The sequence below is a fragment of the Diorhabda sublineata genome, chromosome 2 (genome assembly GCF_026230105.1).
Source record: "Diorhabda sublineata isolate icDioSubl1.1 chromosome 2, icDioSubl1.1, whole genome shotgun sequence".
Lineage (NCBI taxonomy): Eukaryota > Metazoa > Arthropoda > Insecta > Coleoptera > Chrysomelidae > Diorhabda > Diorhabda sublineata.
The window spans coordinates 13,544,230-13,566,310 of NC_079475.1; the positions used below are offsets into that span (position 1 = coordinate 13,544,230).

The 22,081-nt window shown below is 31.8% G+C and overlaps 1 protein-coding gene across 1 annotated transcript; it reads right to left on the bottom strand.

The window, feature by feature from the left end:
* Positions 1-9,647: 9,647 nt before the first annotated feature.
* LOC130440580 (zinc finger protein 143-like) lies at positions 9,648-20,556 on the bottom strand. The gene is made up of 8 exons (XM_056773834.1): positions 20,411-20,556; positions 19,702-20,110; positions 17,579-17,671; positions 16,478-16,587; positions 14,589-14,746; positions 12,554-12,762; positions 12,318-12,494; positions 9,648-10,711 (listed from the first exon to the last, which is right to left on the bottom strand). Exons 2-8 carry the CDS (start codon positions 20,018-20,020, stop codon positions 10,620-10,622), a joined length of 1,158 nt encoding a protein of 385 aa, XP_056629812.1. The 5' UTR covers positions 20,021-20,110; positions 20,411-20,556; the 3' UTR covers positions 9,648-10,619.
* Positions 20,557-22,081: the final 1,525 nt, after the last annotated feature.

Sequence of the window (22,081 nt, forward strand, 5' to 3'; positions counted from 1 at the left end):
TTAAATTGAAAGATCTGGAAATTGAGTGACTGGCAATCGTGTCAAACTACGAAACGTCAAATCAAAACCGAGTCACTTGATTTACGGCAACCTTTTTTAATTTCAAATTTCCTACTAAAACTTCAATAATTATTTAAAAATAATAAAAATCATATAAGTTTTTATTTAGATTATTCATTCTATCCAAATTACAGTAGACACTTTAAATTCAAATATTTCTCCATAGATGACACCAACTACTGATTTTCACGGGATATATTTTCGTGTATTTTTTAAGTTTTCTTATTTGATTTTAATTGAGTTTTAAAAGTAAATTGAAGTTGAAGTAAATTTAAAATTTCTATTTTTAACTTACTCATTCTAGATGTGAGTACCTCCTAATTCTATTCAATAGGGCTTCACGGAAACTATGATCGGGTTAACCCGTTAATGTTCGGAAAGTAATTCGGATCGCGTTCGAAAATTAATCGAAATAATCGGGTCATAACCATAGGATTCTGTTCACCCCAGTATATATATATATATATATATATATATATATATATATAGACATTTAGTATGGGAAATAACATATATAATATTTCTATATCGACAGTTTGTATACGTGGAACCTATTTCGACTAAGGAAAACAGAATGGCAACGATTCCTCTATCCTCCTAGGTTTCACCTCGGTTCTGCGCATTCTAAAGCATGCGCAGTATAGATGACGTATCTCAAATGAGAGAGAAAATATTGTCAGCACCATAAGGAAGAGACGTTTTTTCCCATACCAACTGACCATATAGGAGTATTACATATATGGGAAATAATGTCCACTTTATTTCTGTGCGTGCTTGAGAATTTTCTAGAATATCAGTAGTGGGAAAATAATCTGGAGTATAATTTTGTGGTTATAATTGTGTTTAAAAATTTTTTATTAATTATAACTTGAAGTTTTCGTGAGATATATTTATTTTCCTTCTCTTCCGAGCCACTTTATTTCTGCGCATGCTTGATTTGGATTTGAATTGAACCCGTTTGTTACAAAAGTAAATTGATTCTCCATTTAAAATTTCTGTTTATAACTGACTCATTCTAGATGTGAGTTCCTACTAATTCTAAACAGAAGTTCTGTTCGGAAATTAGAATCGGGTTAACCCGTTAATGTTCGGAATATTTATTTTATTTCTTTAGAGACACTTTATATATACTGTGCGTGCTTGAGAATTTTCTAGAATATCAGTAGTGGGAAAATAATCTGGAGAATAATTTTGTGGTTATAATTGTGTTTAAAAATTTTTTATTAATTATAACTTGAAGTTTTCGTGAGATATATTTATTTTCCTTCTCTTCCGAGCCACTTTATTTCTGCGTATGCTTGATTTGGATTTGAATTGAACCCGTTTGTTACAAAAGTAAATTGATTCTCCATTTAAAATTTCTGTTTATAACTGACTCATTCTAGATGTGAGTTCCTACTAATTCTAAACAGAAGTTCTGTTCGGAAATTAGAATCGGGTTAACCCGTTAATGTTCGGAATATTTATTTTATTTCTTTAGAGACACTTTATATATACTGTGCGTGCTTGAGAATTTTCTAGAATATCAGTAGTGGGAAAATAATCTGGAGAATAATTTTGTGGTTATAATTGTGTTTAAAAATTTTTTATTAATTATAACTTGAAGTTTTCGTGAGATATATTTATTTTCCTTCTCTTCCGAGCCACTTTATTTCTGCGTATGCTTGATTTGGATTTGAATTGAACCCGTTTGTTACAAAAGTAAATTGATTCTCCATTTAAAATTTCTGTTTATAACTGACTCATTCTAGATGTGAGTTCCTACTAATTCTAAACAAAAGTTCTGTTCGGAAATTAGAATCGGGTTAACCCGTTAATGTTCGGAATATTTATTTTATTTCTTTAGAGACACTTTATGTATACTGTGCGTGCTTGAGAATTTTCTAGAATATCAGTAGTGGGAAAATAATCTGGAGAATAATTTTGTGGTTATAATTGTGTTTAAAAATTTTTTATTAATTATAACTTGAAGTTTTCGTGAGATATATTTATTTTCCTTCTCTTCCGAGCCACTTTATTTCTGCGTATGCTTGATTTGGATTTGAATTGAACCCGTTTGTTACAAAAGTAAATTGATTCTCCATTTAAAATTTCTGTTTATAACTGACTCATTCTAGATGTGAGTTCCTACTAATTCTAAACAGAAGTTCTGTTCGGAAATTAGAATCGGGTTAACCCGTTAATGTTCGGAATATTTATTTTATTTCTTTAGAGACACTTTATATATACTGTGCGTGCTTGAGAATTTTCTAGAATATCAGTAGTGGGAAAATAATCTGGAGAATAATTTTGTGGTTATAATTGTGTTTAAAAATTTTTTATTAATTATAACTTGAAGTTTTCGTGAGATATATTTATTTTCCTTCTCTTCCGAGCCACTTTATTTCTGCGTATGCTTGATTTGGATTTGAATTGAACCCGTTTGTTACAAAAGTAAATTGATTCTCCATTTAAAATTTCTGTTTATAACTGACTCATTCTAGATGTGAGTTCCTACTAATTCTAAACAAAAGTTCTGTTCGGAAATTAGAATCGGGTTAACCCGTTAATGTTCGGAATATTTATTTTATTTCTTTAGAGACACTTTATGTATACTGTGCGTGCTTGAGAATTTTCTAGAATATCAGTAGTGGGAAAATAATCTGGAGAATAATTTTGTGGTTATAATTGTGTTTAAAAATTTTTTATTAATTATAACTTGAAGTTTTCGTGAGATATATTTATTTTCCTTCTCTTCCGAGCCACTTTATTTCTGCGTATGCTTGATTTGGATTTGAATTGAACCCGTTTGTTACAAAAGTAAATTGATTCTCCATTTAAAATTTCTGTTTATAACTGACTCATTCTAGATGTGAGTTCCTACTAATTCTAAACAGAAGTTCTGTTCGGAAATTAGAATCGGGTTAACCCGTTAATGTTCGGAATATTTATTTTATTTCTTTAGAGACACTTTATATATACTGTGCGTGCTTGAGAATTTTCTAGAATATCAGTAGTGGGAAAATAATCTGGAGAATAATTTTGTGGTTATAATTGTGTTTAAAAATTTTTTATTAATTATAACTTGAAGTTTTCGTGAGATATATTTATTTTCCTTCTCTTCCGAGCCACTTTATTTCTGCGTATGCTTGATTTGGATTTGAATTGAACCCGTTTGTTACAAAAGTAAATTGATTCTCCATTTAAAATTTCTGTTTATAACTGACTCATTCTAGATGTGAGTTCCTACTAATTCTAAACAAAAGTTCTGTTCGGAAATTAGAATCGGGTTAACCCGTTAATGTTCGGAATATTTATTTTATTTCTTTAGAGACACTTTATGTATACTGTGCGTGCTTGAGAATTTTCTAGAATATCAGTAGTGGGAAAATAATCTGGGGAATAATTTTGTGGCTATAATTGTGTTTAAAAATTTTTTATTAATTATAACTTGAAGTTTTCATGAGATATATTTATTTTCCTTCTCTTCCGAGCCACTTTATTTCTGCGTATGCTTGATTTGGATTTGAATTGAACCCGTTTGTTACAAAAGTAAATTGATTCTCCATTTAAAATTTCTGTTTATAACTGACTCATTCTAGATGTGAGTTCCTACTAATTCTAAACAGAAGTTCTGTTCGGAAATTAGAATCGGGTTAACCCGTTAATGTTCGGAATATTTATTTTATTTCTTTAGAGACACTTTATATATACTGTGCGTGCTTGAGAATTTTCTAGAATATCAGTAGTGGGAAAATAATCTGGAGTATAATTTTGTGGTTATAATTGTGTTTAAAAATTTTTTATTAATTATAACTTGAAGTTTTCGTGAGATATATTTATTTTCCTTCTCTTCCGAGCCACTTTATTTCTGCGCATGCTTGATTTGGATTTGAATTGAACCCGTTTGTTACAAAAGTAAATTGATTCTCCATTTAAAATTTCTGTTTATAACTGACTCATTCTAGATGTGAGTTCCTACTAATTCTAAACAGAAGTTCTGTTCGGAAATTAGAATCGGGTTAACCCGTTAATGTTCGGAATATTTATTTTATTTCTTTAGAGACACTTTATATATACTGTGCGTGCTTGAGAATTTTCTAGAATATCAGTAGTGGGAAAATAATCTGGAGTATAATTTTGTGGTTATAATTGTGTTTAAAAATTTTTTATTAATTATAACTTGAAGTTTTCGTGAGATATATTTATTTTCCTTCTCTTCCGAGCCACTTTATTTCTGCGTATGCTTGATTTGGATTTGAATTGAACCCGTTTGTTACAAAAGTAAATTGATTCTCCATTTAAAATTTCTGTTTATAACTGACTCATTCTAGATGTGAGTTCCTACTAATTCTAAACAGAAGTTCTGTTCGGAAATTAGAATCGGGTTAACCCGTTAATGTTCGGAATATTTATTTTATTTCTTTAGAGACACTTTATATATACTGTGCGTGCTTGAGAATTTTCTAGAATATCAGTAGTGGGAAAATAATCTGGAGAATAATTTTGTGGTTATAATTGTGTTTAAAAATTTTTTATTAATTATAACTTGAAGTTTTCGTGAGATATATTTATTTTCCTTCTCTTCCGAGCCACTTTATTTCTGCGTATGCTTGATTTGGATTTGAATTGAACCCGTTTGTTACAAAAGTAAATTGATTCTCCATTTAAAATTTCTGTTTATAACTGACTCATTCTAGATGTGAGTTCCTACTAATTCTAAACAGAAGTTCTGTTCGGAAATTAGAATCGGGTTAACCCGTTAATGTTCGGAATATTTATTTTATTTCTTTAGAGACACTTTATATATACTGTGCGTGCTTGAGAATTTTCTAGAATATCAGTAGTGGGAAAATAATCTGGGGAATAATTTTCTGGTTATAATTGTATTTAAATATTTGTTGATAAATATAATTTGAAAAAATATTACGATGATTTTTAGTTTGTAGTTTTTTAACGTATAAATATTTTATTTTCAATAAGCAATTACTTAACTCATGTTCTTCAAGTGTAGAAAAATATTTAGAATTAAGCAAATTTGGATTTCTAAAAAATCTGGACACATGTATAATGCTTGTGGGCCAACGATTAATATTAGGAGAACTAGTTCTAGATATTTTAAAGTTGAAGAACTATTAAATCTTCAATAACACGAAATAGGATTTCTACACTTCGGTTAGATTTATAGACTCTACTACGCTTGCGCTGAAGCTTTCGTTGGCGTTACGTTCGACTTCACGTATCACGTTGGCTAGGCGTTGGAACACAAGTTTGTGTTTATAAATCACACGTAATATATTTATATTGAACGCGAAGGAGGACACGAGCGTAAGAGTTTATGAATTAACTTTTTTTTATCTTACATATCCAATCAATATTGATACGAGAACACAGCCGAAGATACCATTATCTGGACTATTTATTGAGAATAGAAAAAAGTGAACAGATCACATATTTGCAAAAAAAATTGTAAGATATAGTACGAATAAAACATTTATTCATAATTTTTATTATTTTTTAGGTCAAGAAATGTTTTTTTTAAATTAGACAATTTTGAAATTTATTTACGAAATTTCTTTGATTTGACTTATAATCAACTCCAAAATTTGTTTTCTAAAAAGTTATTTTTTCATTTTGATAAATATTCTAAAGGTAAATATTTATTATAAAATACGCTAATAATAAATCTTGAATAATAAATTTTTTATTTATTGAATTTAGCAAAATACAGTTCTACCTCTTTGAAGTTTGCTATTTTGCTTCATGCGCTCAAATGATGCTCATAACTGACTAAAACCATATATGTAATAGTAGTGTGGGAAAACGCAATCCCTACGTTACGGTGCAGACAATATTCATTTTCTCTCTCGTTCATGACACTTTATCTATACTGCGCATGCTTCATGTGCGCAAAAGATGCGCAGAACTAACGTAAACGCTCGAAGGAGAGAGGGAACGATATACTATTTGTTTAACTTAGTCGAAACACCTTCTAATTTATTGGAACTGCCAATATAGAAGTATTACATATATGACTAAAACACTTGGAAGAGAGAAAGAGAGAGCAATACACTATCTGACGAGCTTCTATAGACGCCGGTAAAAAAGAACGACGCGCATGCGCTGTGCAAAGGCAAAATGACTTTCGACCGAAAGCCACTAGACTTGTTTTGGTTTTAAAAACTGTTATGGTAGTGTGTTGTTGTTTTTAATTAGATGAAGAAATATTATAATTACTCATTTCTGTGATGTATGCAATTTATTTTCATTTTTTAATTTTAAAATTATAAATTTTAATTTCAAATTATGTACCAAACAAATATTTCTTCATAGATGCTTAACGCAGCTGGCCTAAGATTGAATCATTTTTGTAATTCAAGTTCAGAGCCCTAGATGGAACTGAAAGTCTGAAATCCAGAAAACTGGATTATTTAACGTTGGTATACATTACACAGATTTTCTTGATGATTTTTTGTATTCTGCAAGGTTGCTAGAATAATAGAAGGTTTCTGACAATAACAAGATGCGCAGTAGACAAGTGACGTCACCGGTTCTTCTTCCATTCAGTCTCAATAGGTTCTTCTTCCATTCAGTCTCAATAAATTCGTTAGTTAGAAATATATTCGTTTGTATAGCCAGATCAGCAAGAGATAACACATCTTTATAACTCGAACATAATGTTAGTGAGGTTCTGTTTGACATTAAAATATAAACATAATGACGTAGTGGTGTTCTAGCAGCTGATCGTTTGTTTAGAAAAACATGCGCATGTCACAAACCTTCTATTATTCTAGTAACCTTGGTGTTCTGCTCGGGGTTTTGTGTCCTTTTGATTATGTATAGTGTTAGCTGTGGTTAATTTTTCAAAATTACTTTCAATAAATGTTTCATATAACTTTGAAAATATATTAATGTGATGCATTTGTTCTCAAATACCTATGAGGACTCAAAATGTTTTAATAGATGGCTGCAGGATATAATTAATACTAAACTAACTGCAAGGGATGTATTATGAAATTCAAGAGATGAATTTTATTAAAATCGGTTATAATTACTTAAAATGTAAAATTTTAATTAGCTATTTTTGTATGCCATATTTTGTTCAAAAATATATGTTTATTTTCTTCATGTTTTATTTTTACCTTATTAACAAATGCACACACGGTAAGTTCAGGGGCTACCGCACCCATCTTTCTGGAGAAAATATAATTACATTATTTACTTTTTGTATCATAGAACCATCTAGAAGTGGTGAGGGGCCCTTTTTCTAGAGGGGCGAGTGGAGTGAATTCAGCTCTAAAGAAAAAACGAAGTTCATGAGGTTTACCGTTTCGGTAGTTAATTCGTGTAAATAGATTAAAAAAAACAAAACTACAAAATTAACAATAACAATTTATTTCTACATAAAAATAAATGAAATACACTTGTAGACTAGTTTCTGCATTTACATTTCAGATGGTATAAAAGTCGAAACTAGTACATAAATAGTTTTAGGAATGAAGAAGAGTTCGAAAAGTTTTTTACTGGAGCACTTGTTTATTGTGAAAAACACGGCTTTGCGTTGCCAACAGGTGAGCGCACAAATAAAACTTCCACATAAAATAGGAGGAAGAGATGTCCATCCTGAATATGATTCACCTAAAGTGTATTTTTTAAATCTGGTGTACTACCTTTTGTTATATATACTGAGTGAAAACATTAGGTCACGTTTGAAAAAAACCAGTTGGCTCTACTTTACAACATGAAATTAGTGTTGACGGCTTCAATGAAGAACAAGACAGCATCAAAGAAGCATGTTTTGTTGTGAGTTTTTTGTTTGGTTTGAAGTATGATTCAGACCAAATTGATAAAGTGTTCGTCATCTTGTGCCGAATTCGGTTTCTCAATTCAAATCTGAAAATTTTTAAGCTTCCGTTACTGTTTTTGGCTATCCCTATGTCCACTGGAACGGCAGAACAATCTTTCAGTGTATTGACCCGCATCAAAAAGTATTTGAGGAATTCTACGCTCCAACAATCTTTATCATATTTAACTATACTGGCCATTCTTAGGATGCGCGAGGTCTCGGCAAGGCGACGCAGGCTCCATCTATTGAGCAGTCAAGACAACATTGTATCGGCCATGTTGTTGATACGTTTCGTGAAGAGAGGACGTACCGGAGCATAGCTAGTGATTATTGTTTGATGAAATATGGCTTTTTTGAGGGGATTTAGTAAGAAATTGAGAAAGTTCCGGAGTGTGGTTGTGGGCCGTTTGAGCTGCGGTACGGAGATACGGATGAAGATAAAGACCAGTGGTTACGCATGACTGAAATACACAAACTAGAGTACCTAGTTTTCCGCCATGAAGCTATGAAGAATTACAAGGATTTAGAAGCTCACAATTTGCTTACTTCCTAACCTTGCATTTCCTCCTCGTATTGCCACGGGAACGTGTGATAGTGCTTGGCAAAGTTTGTATTCCATTTGTTGTGCTTGCTGCACCATTGTGTTGTTATTACATTTTATCTTAATGTTTTTCCATTTTCATTGCTTCCAATTATCCTAAATCATTTTATGTTTGTCCCTATATCTTTCCATGCTATGGAACAATATACAACTGAATAGTGTTTCTTTCTTTTCACTTGATTTCAAACTCATCAACCATATGGCCGATGCCCAGTTGTCGTACATGACCGCTAAATAGCGTTCGCGTCACAGGGGCAAACAATGTAACCCGAGACTCGTGAACCTTAAGAACTGACATTAATACGGTTGAAAATATCGATTTAGAGGAATGTGTGGAAATTTATACCACGCGGAATTCAACACATCTAACGTTGACACGTTGATAACATGTGTATCAAGTACTGTCTATTATTTTTATTAATTTTTCCTTCATTTGTACTTATTCGTTTGTTTTGTTGTTTAGCTTTTCACACAGAATCTTGCGGGTGTTTCGAGATTTTCATTTCAAAATTTATTATATCATAAATTCGTTGAGTTTTTAACGTTTTTGTAAGAGAATTTTGATGTCAATTCTAAGTAATTTCATTGAGAGTTGCTTCGAATTGAATGTTTGACGCTTTTTAACAGAGTAATCACTTGGAAAACCAAACAATAATTCCATTTTGATATCATCCCGTAGGTCACCCATACAATCGCTCTCCAACGAGTTGAGTCTTGTTGAAGATATGGGGAACTTCGGCGATTTTTGGCCTTGTCAATGTCAACCAACAAAGTCTTTTAATAGATGAACGGCCACGTGACTCGAACCATGCATTTTTCTATAACCTACCGCCACGTAAACCAGACGTTTTCCCGCCAACCGACGGCCCTTAAAGAATTTTTCCCGCCAACCGATTGTTTTGACGTCACGCGATAGGAAATACATTTTTCCCGCCAACCGATTCTATGACAGTTACATTTGTATTTAGTTGTTCTCGTATTTTCTAGTTAAGGCAGTTAAGTAACTATAACTCTTGCATTGCAATTTTTAGTTTTGTTTATAAGGAACAAACAACAACAATCTTCTTTTTAAAGATATGTCAATGTAAAGAGAAAAACCTTCAACCCACTTGGTGCATCCTTAAATTTGAAGATTGATATATGACAAAATTAAGGGTTGTGATGTGGGAGCATCCATATCTAGTGTTAAAGCAAATTTAATATTAGATATTTTATAATCGACTTTTTCCTATAAATATAAATGATTACATTGGTACTGTATCAAAAAGTGATATTTAAAACATAAAAAAAACATTCAATTCTCAAGCGAAGCTGAACAAAATTTTCTTGTTGTTACTATATTTAAAAGTACATTTTAAACATAAGGTCAAATAATTCAAGGTATATATTGTTAGAGTTAAAACTATTGAATATAAAAACACTAAAATTGTATTCTTCTAGATCAGGGATGGGGAAACTACGCAAAGCGTTGAAATCTAGCCCGCGACCAGCAAACAAAAATTAAGTACAATTTTTTTTATCAGAAATTACATTCTCATGAATTGGCAGTAAACGCATTACACGTCGAGCATAAAACCCGTAAGTCCGACTGTCGTCGAACGCACTACCCATTTGAAGCAACTATTTTTGAACACCAGTAAATTGGAATTTTATAAGTCCTTATCTAGGACACAATACCCAAATATAGTTTCCCACGCTAAGAAAATAATGGCTACGTTTGGTACAAGCTATTTGTGCGAACAAACGTTTTCAATAATGAAAAAATTGTCTTCGTAATAGCTTTTCAGATGACCTCCTTCTTTCATTGTTAAAAATTTCAGCATCACAAATGGAGCCGGATTATGATGAAGTCATGCAGAAACAAAAACAGTTCCACATGTCACATGTTCCCAAAAAAACCAACCTTCTACTTCGCAGCTAATTAAAGTTCAATTAATTAAATGCTATTAAAAATGTTATTTTCTAATATTGCACAATAAATTAGTATTGCAGAAAAATTATGGCCTTATTTTTATTTTAGTAAATAATGTAAAGCCTCAACTTGATCCGCCATATATTTCCTTAGCAAAAATTGGCACGCGAAGAAAAAAGTTTCCCCATCCCTGTTCTAGATCATAAAAAGTTACGAAATTTTCAATTTAGAAATTCCGTCGGTTTTGTAATCATATAGTTTCCTTCAGGGAAGAAATCTTCGTTTTCATTAAATACATCATCAATTGTTGGTCCTGTAAAAAAATTGTTAAAATGAAAAGTGTGTTTGGAAGTCAGTCAATTTAATAGCACATTACTGTTTACAAACAATCCGGTTATTCTATAAGGTTATAACTGAGTACTACCGCTTTTTACTGATAGAGAGCGTTGCTTTATTTTTTGAATAACTTGCTAGTGCTTAACGAAGCGCACCTGTCAGAATTCTGGTCGGCCTACTGAAGTTTATAACGATCAAATCAAAGTCATAATTGAAGAGGATCGTCATATAACTTTTGGAGAGGTTGCGAAGAGGCCACATGTTTCGCATATAATTGGAAAACCCTTAAAATGTCTAGGGGCTAGTTGAGGAGCTTGATACTTGGGTACCCCACGAATTGAAGAAGCAAAAAGTATCAACATTTGCGATAAGCACCTTAAGCCGACCCTTTCTTGAAAAGAATTATCACTAGTGATGATAAATGAGTCCTGTACAGGAACATAATTCGAAAACAATCATGGAACTAACTCAATGAACCTGCACAAACCACATCAAAAGCTGAAAAACAATAAAAAAGCTCATGCAGTCAGTTTGGTGGGATTACAAAGATGTTGTGTTTTTTGAGCTGCTTCCAAGGAACCAAATCAGTATAGTCCAGGATTATTCAAGAAGTTATCGATATAGAGAAACCGCCAAACTTTATGAACACAAGAGACGATAGTCAGAGATTACCGTCAACCTAGAAACACCTTCTTCATCCACTTATTTCCAATACCACTTTGACCAACATATTTTTATTTCCTCGGTGATTCGTTGCGTTAAGTAGGCAGATTCAGACCACAGTTCAGTTTTTTGATAATGGCTTCAAAGTGTGAGACGAATCGTCGAGAATTTTCAAAATTCCAACGCGGTTTAAACCGTGATCCCAGTAATCAATATATTGGAGATTGCAGCAAATATTGGAAAATGAGAACACTTCATTAAACTATAATAAATCCAAGTTTCGGAAAGTGTTTTCTCCATCATAAGGGAAAGTTTAATTTGAGAATTAATTACTAGGTGTGTTGTAGTAATGGAGAAGGCCATGATATAAATTAAGATATATGAATTATGATCCACATTGAGGTCATTTGCATTACAAGTAGAGCAAGTGATATCCCGGCATTAATTCGCACATTGTTAATTTTAAATTACAATTATTAACGTCGTAAGAAATTTGGTGAAATTGGTCCAATATTTAATCAAGTCGTTTGTAATTACATATCCTTTCAAAAAAGTAATAGTTCATTTTATCGAACAATAATCACTAGCTACGCTCTGGTATGACCTGTCTCCTCCAAACGCATCAACAACATGGCCGACGCCTTGTTGTCAAGATGGCACTCGCGTCGCCCTGCCTTGGCCTCGGCAAGGAATAATTTTAATTTCCAATATTCATGCTGTTTCCATGTATTAGGTTAGATCAATTCCATTGGTGTATATAAACATGGTACTGTTAGATATATGTTTGATGTTGGGGTGCTAAGCTTGTCCATAAAAATGGTACATATTATTAAGAATGGATTTAAGGTAAGTTTTATACTACAATATCTACCTGTAAGAATAATGTTGCAAATTTATATCACCATCTGAAATATACTAACCTGAGGAAGTTGATTCAAAGTCGGTGGCTCTAGTTTCATCGGAAAGTTCTCTGTGCGGTTCATTATCGGCAATTGAGATTGTAATTGGATCTTCGGAGTTACTCTGCTGTTTTAAAATCGCTACTATAGGTATCCTCATTTTTACTGTTTCACCGACTAGTTTACCATCTTCTCCAACTTTTTTCAATAATTTCAATTAAGGTTCATTAATAATTTACCGTTAATATTTTTGTTACCTTGAGATGTAACCGATATATGACTGTGTTTCTTCAAATTGTCGGCCATAACAGGAACTAAGATTTGTTTATCGCCGGCAGGTAAAATTTTCACTAATACAGGTTCTCCTTTAGCGGGATGGAGAAGAGCATATGGAATTCGGTTAGATTCAATGGCACGCCGCATTGCTACAGTTTCGATTGGTTCAATAACAATACCGTCGTTATGGCTAAATTCGAAAGAAAATTAATGGGTATGAAGTAAAGAAAATTTTTAAAATTGGTTCGGATTAGTTTTTATAAAAAATTTTCTATGAAATATGCACTGAAATATTTGAAAAATAATATAATGCTGAGAGAAATTAACATTCCTAGTAAAATATTGATAAAGTATGTCAATGAAATGATGATGTTAGAGAATGTGACAAAAATAATAAATTATAAAATGAAGCAAACTGATGGGAATATTGAAAACTGGAAAAATGGAGAAAATTGGGAGAAAATGACAAAAATTAGGAAAATGTTTAGATAAAACTGGAAACACCAAACAGAAATAGTCAAATATTTGAAGAAATTGTCATAAAATGTCAAAAAATGGTAGAAAATTTGAAAAAAATAACATAAATTAGAAAAAATAGTGGAATATTTAAAAAAAAAGACAAAATTGTGGAAAATTGGAAAAAAATGACAAAAAATTACAAAATTTGTTAAAAATTGAGGAAAACCGAAAGGAACCCGATAAGAAACTATAAACATTAGATGAAACTGGAAAATCCAAACAGAAATACGCAAATATTTGAAGAAACTGTCATAAAATGTGAAAATATGGTAGAAAATTGTAAAAAAAGACATAAATTAGAAAAAATTGTGGAAAATTTGAAAAAAAAATGACAAAATAGTGTCTAAGCTTAGAAAAAATGGTAGAAAATCCAAAGGAAACCGATAAGAAACTCTAAACATTAGATCAAGCTGGAAAAACCAAACAGAAATAGTCACCTGTTTGAAGAAACTGCCATAAAATGAGAAAAAATGATAAAAACCCATGTAAAATCTCAATGATTTGAAAATATTGATGAAAAAATGTCATGAATTTGGGAAAATTATCGAGAAATATAAAAAATCTGAAAATATTGAAACAAGATATGAAAAGACGGAGAAACCAACAGAAATGACAGGAATGACAAGAAAGCTGACAGGAATTGTTAAACTTAGGGATATTTGGGTTATATGTGGACAGAATTAACAAAATTTGGAATAATTAATGGAAATATCAAAAAATTTCTAACTAAAGTAACTGTCGAAATACGTTAAGATTATTGAAAGAGTTTTGAAAGAGAGAGGAAAGGATAATCAACGAAGGGAAATTTTGAAAATTCTGGTTGGTCTAAAAAAGGAAAGGCAGGAAATATTAAGAAATACACAAATCTGAAAATACTAATTGCGGAGAAGTGGAGAATAAAATAAGGAGACAAATGTTGGGAAGAAATGCCAAAAAGAGGAATAAGCTGACAGAAAACCATGAAAATAAAAAAAATTTCAGAAATCTTAAATGGAAGAAATTGAAAAACATTTGAAACAATTGAAAATATTAAGACAGACACAGTGTAAAAGAGAAAAAAACAGCGACAAATCACAAAAATAAGAAAACTACTCAAAGAAATATGAAAAATTAGAAAACACTTGGAGAAACCGTTGAAAAATTGTCAAATTAATATTTCAAAAACCTGATAAAGACAATAATGTGATCATGTTCAACTTAACAAATTGTTATTCATTTCATATTTGATTGCTTAGACTTTAGGAGGAATTTCTTTCAACTTTACAATATTCTGCCCATCGATTTTTGGAAAGAAGTCGAAATTTATTTATTCAGAATCCAATTTCTAGCAACTGAACCGGCTGTAGGATCATATGGAAATTTTTCATGACACTAAATTAATCGATTACAAAAAACATTATTTTCATTTGTTTCCCAAGTCACAAGAGGATTGATGACCAATTAGATTTATGTTGAGAATAATACAAAGTAGATAATGAGAATGGAAATTGTACTTACTCCGTTTTGTCCATCAGCTGCTCATCTGGTGAATGAGATAGCGATGGAGTAAACAACTTGTAGCCATATTCTTCGCGGTGCTTCAAAATATCCATTTTTGGAAACAATTCATCGCAAGCTTGAGATACAGAATTGAATTTATCGGTTCTTTGATGAATCTAGGAAATGAAATATTTGTCTATGATTATATTTTTTTTCAAAATGTTCCCTGAATTGAAACATATAAGCAATATTAGACGTATATCAAGTTACGGCAACCATATGCATTATTTCAACAACGGTGAAACCCATTGAAACCCGATAGTTTACTGCTAATTATTCGCTAAAAGATACACGAGTCCCATAACCCAAAAATCACCCCAAAGACTCGAACTCGACAACCCCTCGGAGGTGTGAACCTGCGGCAGCCTAAAAACGCAACTCTGCGACAAAATAGTTAGGAGCTCGCGCTCCTCGGGGTAATTTATTGTTAAAAGACAGCACGAGCCCCGGATCCCGAACACCATCCCAAAAACTCGAACTGGACAACCGATTGACGGCGTTAAATTGCGATTAAAGAATTTCCACGAGGAAATTAAAATTATTTTCGACGAGACTGAGCTGCTATACCTCTCTGGAGTAGTCAGATACTTTGGTTTCTGGGGTCCTCCACGAGCATTAAGAAAATCAAATGATGCACTTATTCATCATGATAAAAATGAGTAAAAATTATTTATTGTTCACTCCTATTGTCCAAGAAATGGATGTTGGATAGGAAGTCGATGATAATTAGAAAAAATACCAGAAACAACATTTTTAAATCATTTTGCTTGCCATATTATCGTAATTAAAGATAAAATTCGTTGTTAAAATATTACCTTAATACCTTAACTTCCTCCAAACATTTCAATTTCAACATTTATGTAAAATAATCGTAGTTACGACTTTTGCTTTTTTTAAATAAGAAATTGCCTTGCGTTATTACTAACGTTGAGGCGCGCAGTTTTTACAGCTGATCTAATAATCCCACTCCTCATAGTTTGATAATTTTTTAACGACGGTTTTTCCTTGGTGATTCCGTCTCTAAACATATAATATCAAGTTCCTGGTTGCACATATGCAAGCCAGTCTTTGTAAATTCGAGAGATTGTTCCTTGTGGCATTCAGAGTACCCTATATGTGATGATTGGTCGCACAATTGCCGTGTATATCTACAATTGGATTACAACCCCAATTTTTCCCAGCCCCGAAGTTTCTGTGTAATATCAGGGCTTGAGGTTGAGTTTTTTCTTCCCAGTAAAGGTAATTAGGTTGGCATTTAGACACCCCATCTTTTAGTATAGTTGAATCCTCTTTGAACCATGCCACAGAGTATATTCTTAAAGCTGCCTCTTGAGTAGATTATTATGTTGTAGGCGTATCCTCAACAGGATGCAAACGGTATCTTGTCCTACTTTCATTTCTGCTGTTTTATAGGAAAGTAGTTGTGCCATTCATCTGGAAATTGTCTTATCTACCTCTCTCGCGTCTAATGGTTTTTTGACAGCCCCGTACGGGAAGACACTATCTGACTCGCGTTTTGATAACCAGGTTTTAGTATACAGCAGTTTTTTTATCTCTGAAGACTGTAAATTGAATATCAAAACGCGAAACGTAAAAATTGGTTAATTGATGAATTAAGAACATCAGAAATCAACATGAGTACACAGAAAGTAAACTATGAAACAGATGACCTGCAGCTATTAATATTTTAGGAAAGAAATTCTTCTTTTAAAAATTGGAACTCTAAAAAATTTTATGATTATATTCATTAGGTGAAAATTAATAAACAGAAACTATAGACTGACAAGCTTGTAACAAAGTGATAAAACCATTATACTGGGTGTGTAAAAAATGTTGATTAAAATTACCTTAACTCTGTGACGCATCAAATTTGACATTTGGATAAACCCTTTCCCACATACATCACATTTGTATCGTATTTCATTGGTATGAGTATAAATATGAGCTTGTAAGTTGCCTAGAAGAGTTACAAAAAAAATTAAGACACATTTTGAAGATAACATTAATCTTTATCATAAAATGTGCCCAAAATAATCTTCATATTTGAATAAAATAAGGGAGATTAAACCCTTTGCACTCGTATATACTACGAAGACCCAATAATAACCGAAAACTAAGGCGCACTTTTTGTCGAAGTGAACAAATATAATTCTTGGCGGGGTTTTCAAGAAAACTTGTTTATCACACAAAAAATGATAAAATAAAGATTAAGACAAAAAAGTTTTTTTAGTTGCGTTGGAATTTCTGGAACTGTTGGTCGAATTCATACTAAATACACTGTTTACACAACCACTACACCAACACTCACCAACACTACACTGTCTGACGCGCGTTTCGATAACCAAGTTATCGTATTCGGAGACTGAGTTTACCTTCAGTGACGCGCGTTTCGATAACCATGTTATCGTCCTCGGAGACTAAGTTTACCTTCAGGGACGCGGGTTTAGATAACCTAATTATCGTCTTTAGAGACTTTCGTCTCTATGACAACATACGAGTGCAAAGGGTTGAGTCTGTTGCCTCAAATTTTTGAATAAATCGTTGAAATATGACAAATATTTCAGCGAATTGACACCCTTACCTTTTATGTGAAATGCTCTGGGACACAAATGACATCTATGGGGTTTGGGATCAGTATGTGTTTTTCTATGGGAAAACAAAGCGGATTTACGATTATAACTCTTTTTGCAAAATTCGCATACGTACGGTCGCTCGGTAGAATGGATCGCTCTGTGTTGGGAAAGGGTTGACATCTGTCGGAAAGCTAAAAGGGTTGGAATAGGATTTGAAGGAGGTATCAATAATTGAAACACTGATTTCGAAAAGGAAACAAGTACATTTCGGGCTCGTATCCCGTTAGGTTTGAATCATTTTCGAAACAAATTGGATACATGAATATTTCAAAGGATTTTATGAAAATATGTTTTCATATTAAAAAATAATCATACCTTTACCACAGGTAAGGCATTGGAACTTCCTTTCATTGGTGTGTGTTGGCAAATGTCTCATTAACATATATTGATAATGAAACATTTTTTTACCTAAAAAAGTTTTTTATGTAACAGTGTGTAAAGTAGCCTTTTTTTGACGAATGCTACAATCACAAGAGACGAAAATGTTCAATTTTTCGTCAGAAGAAACTTTAACGCTTTCATCGATTCCTGATAAAAGATATTATGTATTTATTAATATTTTGAACATTTTAATTAAAACTGGAACAAATTAACAAAATAACAAAAGAATTCAATTGGCAATAATATTTATATCGTCTTTTCTCTTCGGTATGCACAAATGCCGCCTAAAAAAAATTATTACCACATAAAATAAAAAGTGAAATGAGCGCGACTTGAGCCTGGGACCTACTGGATGTGAGTCTCGTATTCTAGCAATTATGCTACGGAGATATTAATAATAATTTCTTCACGTATTACTACTTATAGTGTGTTTTACGCACTCTAAAGCATGTCCAAAGTACGTACTTTATGCAGGGTTGTATAAAAAAAAAAATATTTTGAAGAACTTTATGCTTTACGAGCCGAAATAATTGGAATATTGGACTGGAATTTTACAAATGTGTTGTTATAGGTTGGAGGTATGTTGAAAAAAATCAGAACGTTGATTGGAGTCACAGTATTGGTTATACAAGGCTTGAAACTTGTTCGAATAATCAAAAACATATGTTTGTTCAAAAAATCACTAAGGCCGAAATAATTGGAATATTGGAATTAAATTTTATAGAGGTATTGTTATAGGTTGGAGGTATGTTGAAAAAAATCAGAAAGTTGATTCGAATCACGGTATTGGATATACGAGGCTTCAAACTTGTTCGAATAATAATTAAAAACATATTCTTGTTTAAAAACTCACTACATATTATAAAGAAGTCCTCTGCAGTGTCTCTAAATGAATTTTAGTGAGGTTTTCACCAATAGATACACTGATTCATTAGGAAACGCTGTGTAAATGATTTGTCATGACTCTGTATAAATTGATTGAAATATGAATAAAATGCTAGGAAGAGTTTTATGAAAATACTGCAACTATGCATGCTGGAAAATTCCTTTTTTTTGTTTGGTTATCTTTAAAATATCTTAAGTTAAGCTATACAAGAAAAATTATCCAAAAGCAGTTAAAAACCTTGAAAAAATGTACTTGAAATTGATAAAGTACTAATAAAAATATTTATATAATATCAATAATAATAACAGCTCAACACCCCTAATGAGGTTGCGTCTCAATTATATTATCTAGATTATCTTATTGGGGTGGATCAGTCCCCTTTAATCCAGTTATTTCTTGCCATAACTTGGAAGTAATTTTCGCAGAAGGTGGAAAAATAGATTTAGAGAGCGAACAGAGTGAAAAAACAAATTAAATATTGACTGCCTTTAATAAGACAATGTTCGGGAAAAAAGAAACCAAACACTATGTTTACACCAACACTCACAATTACATTGTCTGTGGAATTGTTCACAGGTGGAAATCTCAGTTGTAGCCCTTTTTAAAATTTTGTTAAGTTTCCCTAAGGATCAATTTGGATTTAGCAAGGGGATAATGATACTATATATTCTTAAAATGAATGATTATTAATTTTTGAGTAATATTTGAAGCCCATCTACCTATTTAATCTTTCAGGGGTGGAAACGTCAGTTGTACCCCTTTTTAAATTTTTGGTAGCTCTCCACAAGGAATAACTTGAGTTTACCAGGGGAATCATGAAACTTGATAGTCTTCAAGTGGTTGATTATTAATTTTCTGATATTTTTTTACTGCTTAATTGCTTTGTTGAATATTTTGGTTTATTTTCTTCACTCTTAGTTAATTGCTATTTTCCGTTCAGCATACCAAATACTACTTTCTGGTAGTTGAATAATTAATAGCAGAAAAAAAGAAAAATACACAAAAAATTGAAATAAAAGATGAAAGAAATAAAAAAATAGATCTATATAGAAGCAAAGCCGTTAAATGTAAGCAACAACTAAATGGCAATAAAATATTAATAAATAATCATAATTGTGATTGTGCATGTCACTTTTTTTTATAATAGTAATAAACTAATAGATATACTTACAAAATCCACACTCCCATAATTTTACAGATTTTTCATCTTCAATAATGTATTTTATATTAAATAAAGAACTATTTTCTCCATGTAGTTTATTTTTATTAACTTTGTTATCATCTTTTTCCAGTAGACTCAATGACAAATCCAAATCTTGAATTATCACTGGTAAATTGCATTCATTCTGTGAAAAGTTGTTGGAAGTTTCCAATAAGTTCGAAGGCAAATCCACATCTTTACTTATCGGCAAACCACGAGTATTGGTATCAAAATTGTAAGGAACATAATCATGTTGGTCAAAAAATAAAAATTCATTATTCTTTTCCATGTTTCTGCCCTTAACTCTACTGAAAACAAATTCCACCCATTTTTTTCAATTTTTTCTTTCAAATTGTATAAATTATTATATGATGCAAGTCTGGAATCATAAATAAATTTAATGTATTCATATAGATACAAATAAGAATATCTTAAATTTTTTAATAAATCTGATACATCTCATCTGTATATTTTATATGATATATGATTTATATTTTCAAAAATGAATTTATTGGAATAATAATAATTTCAAAATATCTATAAAGTGGCAAAAATTCAGTTTGTAAATCAACATTCATTTTTCTAAGCCTATGTGTCCAAAAATGGTGATAAAACTTAATTGAATACAAACACAATAAAGTTGTTAGCGAGTGAAATAAAATATAAGTAAAGTATTCACCGTTATTTTAGAAGAACCAATTAATTTGTATGGTTATTATGGATATATAATAAATTTTAGATAAAATAATAAATTAATATAACACTGTAAATACAAATAACACAGATCATGTATAACTATAACATTAACGATAAGTTTTAAACTTTAGGTTACATGGAAGTGCCATCTATGATACTTCACTGTACTAAACTCTCCTATACATATGAAGTTGTATTACGTACTATATTTCAATAATTACTCCTTTAATTTTCTTCTAATAAAATTATTGATTCTATTGTTATCAAGTTAGTTGATAGGTATAATCATCAATTAAAGAAAAATTATCATAAATTATTCCAATATTTTCCTAGTAGCTCTGCAACCAGTATCTCTATTTTTTAATATGAGGAATAGTTGTTTTATAAGTAGGAATTCTGTTATTTATTGAGTTCAAAGTAATGTTTAATTAAAAATCGGAGGAATGTATAATTGATTTCTGGCAAATACATAGAAAAATAGAGTTGCAGTAGTCTTTACTAACATATTAATATATTTTCAAATATATAGATAATAATAAATATTATATAAAGGTAGTTGATACTTACCGAAGAATTCCATTCATAACACTTTATAATAATGGATACATATCAACAGATATAGTCAAAGGACAGAGAAATAATCAAGGCAATATTGAACCAAAGAAAACTGAATGTACAATTCCAAATGAATGGAGGTTGGCTTCAATTAAAATATTCAACAATTGTATGGCAAAAGGTAAAAGAAACGGGAAAAATGATTTTTTTAGGCAGCAAGCAGTCGAGTAGTACGAGTGGTTCCTTCAGTGTGGAGATGCCTGAGGATATTGATTTTGAACTTCTGTAGGTTGTAGATTTCGGGAAAGACGTGCCTTTGTAGCCGCCTATCGAGTAGGTCTTGCAAATACTGTTCCAAGTGGTATTATGTTGAACAGCTCGGAAGAGCATCTGCCGTAGTGGTATCGGTAACACACGGTCAGGTTAGCGACCTTTGTTCTATGCTCCAAGCTGTCCAAGTTTCTAGTTAATGGATCGCCCTTGAGTCGAATTGCTCTCTTTTGTATCGAGTCAACCATTCTCAAGGTTTGATTGATTTGGGCTGTTGCGGAATGTGCAGCTATAATCATCAAAAAAAATTGCTATACCGAATAGTGGCAAACAGTTAAAAACTTGTTATAATGAAGAATTCAATCCAAATCTAAACCTAATACCTACGCTTTCCGGGGTGCCAATACCTCAAAGGAAATAATCTCAGGGATATCAAATGGGAAGGAGGAAATATAAAATAGCATCTGGTGGTGGCACTTTACATAAAAAAATGCCTTTGACATTGCTTCACACAGACTGTTCACAAGATAGGCGTAGCTATGTCTCCAACAGAGCCCTTAAATATGACACAGAAAACGACCTTTTTAATACAAAGTAATTTTTGGCATACCTCAAGGCTAAGTACTAGACCTCCTAGAGGAGATCAATTTTACAGTAAGTGGATAGACTCAGTCGTCTGAAACTACCAAAACACGAAACTGAGGTGGTGCTTAGTACCAATAGACCGTTCATTAAGTATCTAGGAATTATGATCGTTGACAGATTAAACTTTAAGCAACAAGCAGACTTCGTGAGCGATTGTGGAAGTAGGGACGGAAAGTTACAACCA